At 38.0% G+C, this 14663-nt stretch overlaps 1 protein-coding gene across 3 annotated transcripts in view; it reads right to left on the minus strand.

Annotated features, from left to right (window-relative positions):
- Positions 1 to 14663, minus strand: part of Pign (phosphatidylinositol glycan anchor biosynthesis class N) — a 127259-nt gene that overhangs the window by 60501 nt on the left and 52095 nt on the right. For all 3 annotated transcript variants that reach the window (XR_007980427.1, XM_052200217.1, XM_052200218.1), the window contains 6 exons: positions 13501 to 13683; positions 8751 to 8890; positions 6631 to 6730; positions 6454 to 6546; positions 5352 to 5443; positions 2302 to 2410 (listed from right to left, as the gene is read on the minus strand). Coding sequence is in view for 2 of the 3 variants with exons in the window: in XM_052200217.1 (XP_052056177.1) it covers positions 2302 to 2410; positions 5352 to 5443; positions 6454 to 6546; positions 6631 to 6730; positions 8751 to 8890; positions 13501 to 13683 (717 nt within the window). In the remaining variant the exon portion in view is untranslated. The remainder of the gene's footprint in view (positions 1 to 2301; positions 2411 to 5351; positions 5444 to 6453; positions 6547 to 6630; positions 6731 to 8750; positions 8891 to 13500; positions 13684 to 14663) is intronic.

The following is a 14663-nucleotide window of genomic DNA, read 5'->3' on the forward strand; positions in this document are numbered from 1 at the left end:
TAAATGTTTGGAACTGGAAAATATCATGCTAAGTGAGGTAACCCAATCACAAAAGAACACACATGGAATGCAGATATTAGCCCAGAAGCTCAGAATACCCAAGAAACAATTCACATATCAAAGGATGCCCAAGAAGAAGGAAGGCGAGGTCCCTGATCCTGGAAAGGCTCAGTGTAGCAGTGTAGGGGATTACCAGGACAGGGAAACAGGAAGGGGGTAATCGGGGAACAGGGGGAGGGAAGAGGGCTTATTGGACAGAAGAGGGCTTATGGGACTTTCGGGGAGGGGAGATCCAGGAAAAGGGAAATCATTTGAAATGTAAATAAAGAATATATCGAATAAAGAAAAAGAAAAAGAAAAAAAGAAATAGCAGAGAATAGTTAACAGACAATAATCCATATTACTTTACATAGATAGTTGGTTTTCAAAAACATCAGAAATCCACAAAAATGTGACATTTAATGCTATTTATTCACTTGTTGTTGAGACTAGTCTGCTCCTGACAGCTTTCCCTGTCTTGGATTCAAAGAACAAATTGAGCATCTACGTGTTACTCCAGTTCTGGCGAGACAGCCACTAGGCAAGAATTGCCTCTTTTCATCTACAGACACAATACTGTCGAAAAAAGGACACAATTGCAGGTTTAGAACAGCTTGGTTCTGCCAAGACTGAATAGGCTGGTCCTTAATATTCCTGTATCTCTATGGTCTGCCAGATGATCCTGACCAGAAGGCTGAAGGCTGAAGCTCCAACGTTTTGAAGTAACATACTGTCCAGGTGATCATAGGTCTCTATAAATTGACTAAGTTTTGGAAGCTATGTTAGGCTTCTTATATATTTTCAGTAAATATCAGTTGTTACTAGATTTCTGACATGGCTGAAGATTGGTAGTCTCAAGCCAACCCAAGCTGTTTAGCATTGAGAAAGATGATACAGATTTGAGAGGATAGTTTTCACATGGCTTTCAATTGACAAAATTGATGGACTAGGTGTTAGGTTTATCTATACCTAATCAATTACAAAATGGTAATAGTTGTGCTCTATATTGAGAGGAAGGTTTTGTTTTTTATTAGAACAGAACAGGGGAAGTGTTATAGATGGGCATGATGCTGTTCATGTGAACCAATCCCCTAATGAACAAAGGAGCCAATCACTGGGCAAGCAGACAGGACTACTGGGTTGGACAGAGGAAGAGAGGAAGCAGGAGGGAGGGAGTTCCTTTTGGAGCTGGGATGGCAGAGGGTAAAATGTAGATGTTAGAGTTTCCTAGTATCATGGCAGATCTGCAAGGATCCGCCACTGGAGGGATCGCATTTTAATAAGGCTTACAAAATTAGGTTTTAGTTGTTGTACCCAGAGATTGAATTACCATTGTTTCCGGGGGGGGGGGGAAGCATAAAGTTGAGGAGGAAACATCTTAATGGGTACATGGGAGTAGTTCACAGAGAAAATATAGGTTGATATATTTTATTGTTTATAAGTATGAAATTTTCAAGAATAAAGAAAAATTGCAATAAAAACAAAATTTTAAATCTTAAAAGATAAAACCTATTGTTTAAAACATAAAAATTAAAGAGGACTATTATCCTATTGAAAAAATGCTTTCTAAGCTGTGCTGTGGTGGCTTATATCTTTAATTCCAGAACTCCCAGGAGGCAGAGGCAAACAGACCTCTTGAGTTTGAGGCTAGCTAGGTCTACAGAGTGAGTTCTCAGACAGCCAGGGCTACATAGAGAAACACTGTCTTAAAACTAAAAAGAAAATGAAAGAGTACTTTCTATTCTACTACATAAAAAGATATCTCATTTTGTAAAACATGGTTACTATGTAATATATAACTTTCACAACCCTGTTAAACATTTGCTACAATGACATTAAGAAACAAACTGGAGGTTAATTACTGGAAACTGTACATCCTGCAAACACAATAACTGGGCACCCCAATCAGCAACCAATGCAAGCCTATCTCCCAGGCCATCTGTCACAACCTGCCCAGGAGCTGCCATATCAAAGCAGCTTGGTATATCTGAGGACTACAAGAATCTCAGTGCAGAGGAAACACTTTTGGCTCTTATTTGCTCTAAAGTCCTAAGGTGTCCTTAGGACTGATTTCTTGACATCTCTCCTTACTGTTGCTGACCCTTTGCTATTCTATGCATACTTCTGTATACTACCTTGAAAAGAAAAACTTCTCTGGTGGCAGTCTTGAGAGACAAGAATACAGGAATGTAACAAAGTATAACACTAAGATACATTTTACTCTATGGCTAGTATGATACAGTATAGAAAATTTTAACTGACCTGTAACAGAAGTACCAACAGCTCATCCTTTACCAAATTAATTTTTCTTTTTATGAGAGTTGTTAGAACAGCCAGCGACAGCAGAAGAACCAGCAATCCGGCACCCATTCTGTTTCAAAATATTATTCACGTTCAGATTTTTATAAAGAAGCATACTAAAGACAGCATATGAAAACATGAGGCAGTTAACTCACATGTAGACCTCTCATGCACTTTGTTTAATCATCATCAAGTGGTAAAGATGTCAGAGGGATGATGGGAATTGCAGGGCAAGCACATGGCAGTGTTAGTTGTAACCACATTCCATAATTTCTTTTAGTATATTTACCTTATTACCTATCTGTCTAATTCATTCTTTTTCATTCATTAACTGCCATGGCTCTTAAACTGTACTGGGTGAATACAGAGACTAGAAAAGGCAGCTAAACAAAGCATCTGCCGCAGAGATTCTCACTGAGAGAACGGATTCACACAAAGAGGGGCACAACAAGGTCCTCAGACCAAGTAGCTCCTTCCCATCCCAGACCGCAGTGTCTCCGCAGCTGCCTGTCTGGAAGGTGGGGCAGCAGTCTCAATAGTGTTGGGGAGTACACCACCATAGAAATCATTTTGGATACTATGGTGAAGTGGCTGAACTCATTTTCTAGACTGTCAGGAATATTGTCACCAAAATCATAGGTAACTAATACCAGGGAATTTTGGTTCTTCACAAAAAATCTGAGTAATACAACTGAACATATGTTTAAGATACAATCTAGAACTCAAATTATAAGAACTAAGGAAAACTGCATGTTAGAGAAATGAGAAAGTGCAAACCCATGATCAGGTATATGCCAAGAATATGGCTGATGTTCAGTTTTTATTCTTCAAATAATCTCTTGAGGTCATAAGAAAAAACATCAACACTTTAAAATGCATCATAATAAAACTCATAAGACTAGTTATGTAGAATAACAACTTTTGAATTTTTCTCTTTCTTTCATTTTAACTCACTGGCAATTGTTTTGCTTTAGTACACTGGGCTCACAGAAATCCAACAGTAACACTATACACCTATTGTCTGTCTTATTTTATCCTTAATTATTTTACACATCTGTTTCTGTAATCTAGAGGATGAAACTGCTATGAGAGATCAAATGGACATAGAACTTTCTCTATGAACTAAAAATAAGATAAATTTGCAAATAATCACAGCAAACCAACATGCATTTAACATTAATAGCAATTTAATCAAGTTAGATAGAAAGACCAAAATTCTTAAAAACATAAATTTGATTTTTTACATTTTAGCAGGCTTATTTGCTTTTTGAGTCAGTCTTTAATAGAAAATGCAAGTGGTAATTTTCTATAGAGACCATTTATGCAATATATTGATCTTTTATAGTATCTTCTCTCAAACTATGTCAGAACTGCATGAACAAGACTGATAAAAGGTAGGAAAGGACTTTAGAGAGACAGCAGAAGAACTTACAGGGAGAACTGTATCAATCAATAAACAAACAAATAAAAGTATTTGAATTTTGATTCTCACATGCTATGTTTACTTCATGAAAATTCCAAAATTTTTACTTAGTAATACTGTAATGTTGAAGTATAGCTTAGATGATGTGGTTTTATAATTCAATACAATTACTGGGCTCTGATTATTAACTGTATTCCTATGACAATTCCTGATCTAGTTTTTGTTGTTGCTGTTATAAGAAGCCAGAAAAACCAACAAGCAAAGAAAAATAAAGAATTTCTTAAATTAACAGACACTTAAGAATATTCAGTCAATCTTCTTACAGATAGAAAAAGATACACCCTCATGTATTAAAAGTTAGGCAAAATTCTTTTAAGAAATGCCCAGAGCACTAAGAAGCAAGCGGCAAAGTCAACTATATGATTAATGGTGTGGACTGGTACACATGCCTACAATCCCAGTACTCAGAAGGCTGAGGAAAGACCGTGAGTTTGAGGCCAGCCTGGGCTATGTATATAGCTCTGTCTCAAAACAAAAACAAACAAACAACAGCAAGATGAAACACAGATAACTTAGTCAAGCACACAGAGACTCAGACATACAAGGATGGGCACATACACACGCACTCAGATACCCATGGTGGTTGGGGGAAAATGTCAGTAGGTTATGTATGGTAACTTAAAAACAAAGGCAACTAATTTAAATACTTGTCTAGGTCATACTGAGAGGAAATGTACTATTAACAGAGAATATATGAAAGAATAAAGGGTTTTTTTCCCCAACTTGAATGGTTAAACATACAAATATGGCCTAGCAAGTATAAGTTCCTGGGGTTGATTCCTAGTTCTGTAAACAAAACAAAACGGGAAAGAACATCTTCAGAATAAATAGAGGTTATTTTTCATGGAAAAATTTTAATCAATTAAGACAGACTTTCATTTTTCAGTGGCATTTGGTTATGGACACCCTAAAAACTAACATTTGAACAGAGAACACTTTCACAATGTAACTAAATTTTTACATTTACATTACATTACAGATTCTATAAATTTCAAAATAAAGAAAATCTAAAGCAGGAGTAGGGCTGAGTTTTAAGTCACCACTTGGTGCAATTTTACTGCCTGTAAAGGTCTGGTAGCATCTCTAGGGGAACCAGGCCTCTCAGGTGACAGGCTAAGATCATAACTAGCAATTCAAAATTAGTATTTCAAGTTTACTCATATAATGTTAAGTTCAGAACCAAGATCAGTTCATGGTGTTGGGGCTGGAGACGTGGGCCAGCAGTCAAGAGCATTTCCTGATCCACCAAGCAGTCCTAGTCTAGTTTCCAGAACCCAAAGTGGCTCCCATATATACATAACCCAGACCCAAGGGACTTCATGTTTCCTTATGGCCTTCATGGATATCCACATATACATGGCATGCATGTGTGCGCGTGTACAAACACACAAAGAGACAGAGAGAGAGAGAGAGAGAGAGAGAGAGAGAGAGAGAGAGAGAGAGAGAGAGAGAGAGAGGAGTGTTTTTTAATGTCACGGTGTCAATAAAGGATAAACTCTATTGAAATGGCAAACAATATTGTACGTACACTAGAGAAAGGTTTGGCTTTCTACCTACAACAGGCATTAGTGGGAACACTGCCAGAAGCAGAGAGAAGAGCGCCCAACTCAGGCAGGTGACCTACAATCAAGAAAACAAACATATTTAGACAAACATGGAAGAGAAATCTGTTTTTAGCATCTCACATAGTACATGGCTAAAACTGAAAGAAAAGCTGTGCCAAATTTATTTGGACACTAACATTGTATTAGTTACTTCTGTAATGACAAAATATATGACAGAAAGCAGCTTAAAGACAGAGGGTTTGCTTTTTCTTATACTTCCACAGATGGCTCTGCCCATCATGGCAGGGGGGCAGCGTGGGCCACAGGGGAGTAGGTTATGCAGCCAGCAAGAGCTGGAGGCAGCTGACCACCACACTGCCACCAGTCAGAAAGCAGAGTGAATGTTGCTGCTCAACTTTACCTTCTCCTTTTTCAAAAACATAGTCCCAAGAGTTTTAAGGTGGGACTTTTCACCTCCATTAATTTAGAGAACCACCCCCCATAGATTTTCCCAGAGGCTTGTTTGTATGTGATTCTTAAACCCACCAAGCTCACAGTTAAGATCAACCATCATACCCTGAATCATATTTATTACCTATTTTGGGTTGGTTTATTATTTGAAATTTGCATACATGTGCTTTGTCAAATTCCATCCCAACTTCTTGTGGCTTTTAAAATACTCCTGGGTCTCCATACTGCTACTTTCCCAAGAAAGAGCTGTGTGGATGGGGCACAAGGAGGTTGGCTACTCCTCGGACTGGAGCTTGCAGTATGGGCCTCTGGGCCACTCTGTTGCTCTAAGACTTCTCCCTCTCTGGAGACTAGAAGCTCACGAGCACTGCAAACAAGCCAGCTCTGACTTTATAGGCTTTCTCTAGCTCTGGTTCATTATGATAGAACACACGTATAAATCAGAGAGACAGAAAGTTCCTGTCAGCCCTTCCTTTCAAAGGACCAGGCCTCTTATGTGTGTGTGCACTCCACTCCGCTGTGTAAAAACAAACAATTCTTTGAGATAAACACATGTCAACACAGAGTAATGACTACTGAGTTGAGACCACAGAGTTTTGCTAACATGAGTATTACCTTTGCTCGGGTCCACAGCTGAGTGAGAAACGGCCAACCTGCAAACACAATCAGTCCAGCTGTCAACATGTAGCGGTAGAAGAAACTGAGCACCTGGTAACAGATTGCAAAGAAAATGAAGAGTAAGGTCACTTCATGCCAGGACCATAAAAGCACAAAGCACTGTCAGGTACTTACCAGTACTTCAATGCCCAAGGCGAAGACAAGCAGGGAGGCAACCAAATGGCTCAGAGGGAAAGTCAACAGGGATTCGGCCAGGTCTTGCATAACTTCACGTCTGTTAAAGGAGACAATTTACAAAATGATTACTTATAATTTGCAACAGCATATTAATATTAGCAATATAATGCAAAATTAAAATTGCACAAAGCCCAAATTTCAGATGTTTTCATTCATAAACTATTTAAAATTTAAGATAAATGGTAGCAATTTGTTTTAATGGCTTTGCTTACTTTTATTTGTAGAAATCTGTATTATAGGAAAAATGATGATAAGCATTTGCTTAGTTTTATAAATATGAGTAACAAAAATGATTTTTGTATGACCTTAAACAAAGGTACATGCACTACAGATAAATCAAAACTAAAATAAAATGAACCCAAATGTATATAAACTGAAAAAAAAATCATTGGAATAACCTTATATCTACCTACCTCTGAGCTACACCAAAAGCCTTCATAAAGAAAGTCCTAATTGAACTTATTGACTTATTGACTTTCCCTTATTTGTAGTACTGAGGACTAAACCTAAGGCTCTACACACGCCAGACATCCAGTCTGACACTAAGCTAAATTCCCAGTCTTTACTATTTATTTTATGTCGTCATTCAGGCTGGCCTCAAAATGCCAGTTTTTGTGCCTTAACTCCCGAGGAGATGGGATTATAGACATGCACCACTAATCTCAGTTTAATTGAACTTTTAACTGAGCCAAATAACCTTTTCCAAACCCAATTTAAGATGTCATTAATTGTACACTAATTGTAATTGAGAATTTATAACCACCAAAAATGTATTACATACTTGAGTACATTCTACATTTCATCATCAAGAAAAAAAAAACTTTAGCATTTGTAGCACATTAAGTAGGTAATTGTAAAAGGTCAGTGTCATTTGGTTTATGACCTTTTTCTGACTGAAAACAATGGCTATAGAATAAGATTATATCACACTGTTAAGTAGCCACCTAGGAAAGGAGAGTATTTCTTTTGTTTTCAACTGTGAATAAATAAAGAGGCACAAAAGATTAAATGAAGTCATTTTGGAGGATTTTTATTCTAAAAAAATGGGTTAAATAGTTATTAATCATTTATTATGAGGATATGTGTGGAAGTGCGTCGCACACTGTGCACCCACAGTGGAGGTTGGAGAGCAGATACTGTCTCAATGATTGGGCTATGTAATCATTCAGAGGGCGTTCTACAGATTGGCTGAGAAACTTGGGCTTCTGAAGGTAGAGAAATGATGAGAGAAAGGTACAAGTGAGCTAACTGAGCAATCAAACAATCCTTTCAGATGCTGAAACCACGGTATGTTCTTTGCTCGCTGTCTTATTTCTTCATATTTAAAGTACCTGAAGCATTTCCATATTTTATTTCTTATATTTTAGTATCTCGATATAGTAGTCAAAGCTAGAATCAACGAATATTAGAATAAAATATGTACTGTCAGGACACACATGCTAACCAGCTGCCTTGCTGTTTTTTAAGCAGCCCTTCCCTAACCTAGACCTTTCCCAGACCTAGAAATGCAGATCCTCCTGCCTCTGCCTCTGCCTCCCAAGCCAGCTTGGCTGAGTGTCGTCCTTTCCAGGCTGATGGTAACAGGAAGAAGCCACTTTTAGGCCATGCTGAGAAAGCACATAAACAGAAGCACAGCACCCCGACTAGTAGAGGCCCTGTCAGCACACAGTTCATTTATTTCATGGCTAAGGAAGGAGAAGTAAAGCACATGGAAAGAAAACATAAATCTTGTAAAACATGAATAAACTAAAATACAATATGACAAAACAAATGCAAGATGTAAGGTACTCATGATACAGCACAGTAACATTTATTATGTCATTTTATTCTATATTTTTATTTAAAAAACATTCAAAGAAATGAACCAGGTCACTGCTTCCTCAAAGAAGTACAGGTGAAGTGAAAATGGTAACACAAAAGGGCTGTTTAATACGGGCATATGCAGTTCTAAATGAAATGAGAGCGCTGGGACATCTGAGAGTATTACAGCCATCTTGTAGGACTTAGGCTATAAAATCTAGTCAAGTAGAAACAAGGCAGAAAGGCATGCTACTTACTCTCTTAGAACTGCATACCATATAGGCACTGGCAGCAAGCAATACACATAGTAAGTCCAGGGACAGGCTTGAATCATCAGGAAGCATGCTACGAAGACACCAGTAGCTATGAAGCTACAAGGCAGGACATGGTGTGGCTTCTGAAATGAAACAGAACATTCGGGTACATTCAAACCCATGCTGACTTACAGTTTTTAAGAAAAATATCTTTTTTTCTATTTCTGCAACTAGATGATTAATCAAACTTCTTTCAAAATGAAAAACCTGTCATTGTCCTAGCATAGCAGAAAAGAAACTGGCTATTCTAAAATAGTTATCGTTTGTCAATTCTCAGTTGCAGGTTGGCAAGGGTCCTAAAATTGGTTTGTAAATAACTCATTCAGAACTCTGAACATAATTCTTAGAAACAATTTTTAAAATGAATCTTGACTGTCTTCTATGTCTGGCTATGTTACAGGGCCCATTCACCACACAATAAACTACTCTTATTTGGAACAGTTTCTGCATCTTCAGGGCTCCAGCCTGCCATGCTGCCCACTCCCCTCTCCCACTGCTTAAACACAGCTGGTTCCCTCAACCACATCTACTCTTCTCAGCCTGAATAAGGACCTCCTACATGTTTGTCACCAGTGCCAGCCTCACAGATTACCAATGCTTCTTGATGTTCTGGGCCATACAGCCCCACAACGAGGAAAACAGTGCGTTTAGGGGATGTTATAATGCTAAGAAATAGAGTTCTGGGGTTTGAAGCAGAGGTTACAAAATGGTACAAAGTACATTTAGTGCCTTCAGAAGATGTTAGAAAAGAAAGGACAGTGGGGAGGGGTGGTCTTTTGTCTCCACTCCATGTTGTTTGTTTCCTTAGCCTGTTAGCCAAGGATAAATGCAGCAAGAACCCAGAACCTCTTTCTGGAAATGCACAAAATTAGGAAATATATACATTTATATACATTTCCCAATCCTTTTTTATGTTTTTCTCTACTAGCGTAAAATATTAAGTCAGAATCAAGCATGGGTTAGGAAATGGCTGTAAAAGGAGCACAGCATTGTAAATAAGAACATGGAGTCCAAGTTCAACTGGCTATGATGGTGTGATGGGTGATATCAGTTGTCAACGTTATACGCCCAGAAGAGGAAACTCTACCTAAGGAACTGCTTCCATCAGATTGAGTTTTGAGCACGTCTGTACAACATTTTCTTGATTAAAAAAATAATGTGAGAGAGAGCAGTCCAAATTACAAGGCTTTCCTTAGACAAAGTTTTGCCTATCCATAATATGGGTACAATAAAATTATACATATTTATCAGTGTTGGTAATAAAAATCGGATTACACAGGGCTTAACAAAATAACTAGAATGTACTGCTGCTCAATAAATGATGGTTATTATTTTTATTTTTATTCTTCTTTGTATTAATCTCAGCAATTATAGAATCTCTCAGTAAACAGAACAAGAAATAAAGATAATAGAGGTCCCACAGAAAAAATGATGGAGACTAGAAGGCCACATTTAAATAACTGGGGACAGATAAGAGCTCTAAAACTGAAAGGGGTGATACCTGCAATTGACTGTAGGAGACGAGACTCATTTACACTATTTTGAGAAGAGTAAAATAATAAATGAAAGATATGAGTGTCTAAAAACACCTCCATATTCTAGAGTTGATACAATATGGTGGAATGTGGGGAGCACTTCTGGAGCTAACTTTGACTGACTTTTTGCTTGTGATTAATCATGAATGAGTCTGCCGACATCTGTCTTTGTTTTTAATTATGACACGCTTTATACCCTGACAAGTTCCTCTGCTTACATATACATCCTTGAGACATTGTCCTGGTCTGTAGGAAACAGCCCTAGCCAACATATATACTGTGTACCATAAATTTGCCATGTGAGGATTGGTGGTCATTGTTTACCTTGTGGGGATTGGTCATGCTTTTTCTTCTTCCCTTTAAAAGACTCTGAGAAAACACACTTGTTCAGTGGCCGATACTGACCAGCAGCCCTCCCGTCCCTGTCTCTGACATCTTCTTTCTGCCTTTCCTATAATCATGGTCACTCCCCCAGTTGTGGTTCCTATGCTGAATGACTAGCTGGCTCCAGCAATAGAATTATCTAAGCTTCAATCTTTCTTCCATATTATGAGTCATAACTAACAAAGTTGCAGTAAGGTTAAACCTAACTGAGCAACATTAACAAAGCATCCAGGGGAGGGTAGACTTGGAAATGATGGAGACCGTAGAGATAACTTACCACCCAGCACAAAAGTAGAGAGTTCAGCTTTACTTTTGCTTGTACCACCTAATCGGTTTGACTCTTCCCCCTCACTATATTCCCAATTTCCAGCAAAAAGCTGGAGAAATGATTCAGTGGTTAACAGTGTGCACAGCATGTGCAAAGGACGCAAGTTCAGATACCAGCACCCATTCTCGACAGTTTCTTAAACCCTGTAATCCTAGCTCTAGATCTGATTCCTCTGATTTCCACAGGCATCTGTAGTCACATGCACCCTCCTAGATATGTACAACCACACAATTAAAAATAAGTCCTTAAAAATAAACTAAACTCACACCAGGACTTCCTTTTTTTACTGTTATCAATATGATGGATTCTCTTTTATTTGAAAAAGATAATCACATCTTAAACACTAATAGTACGATATATAGTAACCAAAATCATTGAGGTTATTGTTGCTTACCTATTTTATTTAATACCATGATTTTTCATGGTAAGATCTGAATCTCCTATTTCTCTGTAGTACACCTAGCACTTTGTACTTGTACACTCAACTAAATACTGACTTGTGCTGTCAAATTAATAAGCAAAAGAACTATCAACCATGAAGTCTTGACACATTAACAAAAATATATCTTGTCTCAATATTCCGAACAACAAAAGGAAGAAGCAACGTTTGGCACAACAGCTCAGCTCTCAGTGCCCCGCCCCCCACGCCCCGCCTTGGTTGGGAGGCTGCTATGAACTTAGTTAATCCCCTCAGCTTAGTCTCATCTGTTATAAACAGAAGTTGAAATGCTCAGAGGGCAGTATATATTTCAAGAACTCAGTACAGTTCTTAGATACATCTCTCCATTGCCAAAGCAGTCATTTCTGTGTATTTCCCTAACATAGGAAATCATTCCCATTACAGCCAACCTCGAATACATTGAAATAATTACAATTACTTGGAAAAATTATTTAAGATGCATAGAAAGAACTGTAAAAAACTTGAAATTAAGCAATAATGTTCTTCCCTACATTATAGACAAATAAAATATAAAATGATAAAAGTTACCACTAGAAATGTTTAGAGACTATTATTATTTAATATACTAACAGTATATTTTTTAGAGGATTTAGACACAGTAATAATCATTAAAGAGAATGAAGCAAAGGAAATGGAGGTAGGGTATTCTGCCTGGTATAGTCAGCAATATACTTTAAGATAGAAAGTGTTTTAATGCAATAAAACCATGTAAGTACTGTTATATTCTCTGTTTAGAGCAGTGATTCCCCCAGTGGGTCACAATGCCTTTGAAGGGTTAAATAACTCTTCCACAGGGATCACCTAGGACCATAGAAAATACAAATATTTATATTATGATCCATAAGAGTAGCAAAATTCGTTATGAAGTAGCTACAAGAATAACAGTCACAGCATTAGCCAGGTTGGGAAGCCCTGGTTTAGAAGTTTGACCTCTTCCTTTCACTGAAAGCACAGGATGCCTCCATTCTTAAATGAAGGTAAAGATACTATACATATTAAAGACTCAGTACAATTCCTAGATACATCTCTCCATTACCAAAACAGTTATTTCCCTAATGTGTAAGAAATAATTCCCATTACAGCCAAGTTCAAAGACATTAGAATAATTAAATCAATCTTAAAGTAAAGAAAACATTCTTGAAATTTATGTCAGAAAGATGAAAGAGAAAAATCATACAAGTATAAATATTACTATAAAATAATATTTAACAATGAATATATTATTTGGTCAGTTCTTAATACGAGATAAAAGTAAATATATTGCTTTGAAGTGGTTTGCTTTGCGTTCTGGTGTTGTGAGATAGGGCTTCTCTGTGTGGCCCTGGTTGTCCTGGAACTTGCTCTGTAGACAACAGTGGCCTTGAACATAGAGATCCACATGCTTCTACCTCCTGCCTGCTGTGATGACCAGTGTGCACCACCACAGCAGCTTTAAGAGGCTTTAAAAAATATAGATTTATTATTTTTATTAATTTGCATGTGTATATGTGTATGTGCCTGCATAAATTTATGTGCCATGTATAATGAGATGCCTGGGAAGGCCAGAGGACATCAGATTCCCTGGACCTGTAGTCACAGGCAGCTGTGGGCCTGATACAGGCTCTAGGAGCTAAGCTCAGATCCTCAGCCAGAGCAGCAAGCACTCTCAGCCTCTGAGCTGCTCCAGGCCTGAAGTAGTTTCCTAATAACCTATTCTAGAAGTAAGTACAATACTAACACTTAGTAGTTATTTAAAAAACAGAAACAGCATCATTGAGATTACACTATAACTTTAATTATTCATATACATTTCTTTATGCTTTTCTTAAGTTACAGAGCCACTGGGGGGAAAAAACAAACACACCAAGAAAAGCAAAGACAAAACACATCACTTCACTTAGTCCTACAACGTGCATATTCTATGACCTCACTCTCCATGACTGACCCAGCCTGGAGTCCTGGTAAGCCAGACAGTGTCATCTGACTCGCTGTTACATCTGAACTTACCTTACCTTCCTCTCTGTTGCCTCTGGGAAGATTAGAGTGAGACTTGATGGCTAGCAGAGACGCATAAGACATCCATCCCACAAAACCAACTGCAACACTGACGCCCAGAAACAGTCTGTCGTAAGTGTGATAATAGGACAATCCTCTCAGTGCAAGGCCAATCAGCTCCTCACAGAGGGACACCTATGGGGACAAAGCATATACACAATGTGTGCTGTGAAACAGTCAAAACCCAGCTTCTCCAACCCTGGACCTGGCGTCCCATACAGCAGACCACGGCAGCAGACTAGAGTGAGAAGCTGTCCATGGAGGCTTAGGAGCAGACTGTCACTGTGAGGATCTTCTTACAAAACATGAAGAAGTCTCAGAATAAAAAAGGCTCTTTAATTTGTGAAGATAGGACATTCTAATGAAAATGATCTATGCTCTATATAGTATTTTAAAGTAACTCGTTTTGTTGGCATGGTCCTCAGATGACACACACTGGAGATGATGGTGCTTCAGCATATATCTCAGATACTGGAAATGCCCACATGTATATACATGTGAAAGCATGTGAGCACATGTACTGTATTTCACGTTCATGCCAGATTACACAAATCTACTATAAAATGTCAGCAAAATAACAGTAAGTTAGAGGAGAAGAGAGGTTAGTGAGCTGGGAATGTAGCTTAGTGGTCCAGGCTAGTCTAGCGTCTGAGACACTCTGGGCTCAAATACTACCAGGGAAAATGTCTAAAATTTAAAAGCATAATTAAAAAATTATAAATGCACAGACTGGTAATTACTTAGGTAATCTTTTAAAATAAATGTAGACTGCCGGGCGGTGGTGGCGCACGCCTGTAATCCCAGCACTCTGGGAGGCAGAGGCAGGTGGATTTCTGAGTTCAAGGCCAGCCTGGTCTACAGAGTGAGTTCCAGGACAGCCAGGGCTATACAGAGAAACCCTGTCTCAAAAAAAAAAAAAAAAAAAACAAAACAAAAAAAAAAAACAAAAACAAAAACAAAAACAAAAAACCAAAAAATAAAAATAAAAACAAAAAAATCCAAAACACAAAAAAACAAAAACAAAAACAACAAAAAAAATAGACATAGACTTTGTAGTGAGTCATGGTGCTTTAGAGACTATGCAAATCTCACACTAGCCTGGGCAACTGAACAAT

Source organism: Apodemus sylvaticus, chromosome 12 (assembly GCF_947179515.1).
Source record: "Apodemus sylvaticus chromosome 12, mApoSyl1.1, whole genome shotgun sequence".
NCBI lineage: Eukaryota > Metazoa > Chordata > Mammalia > Rodentia > Muridae > Apodemus > Apodemus sylvaticus.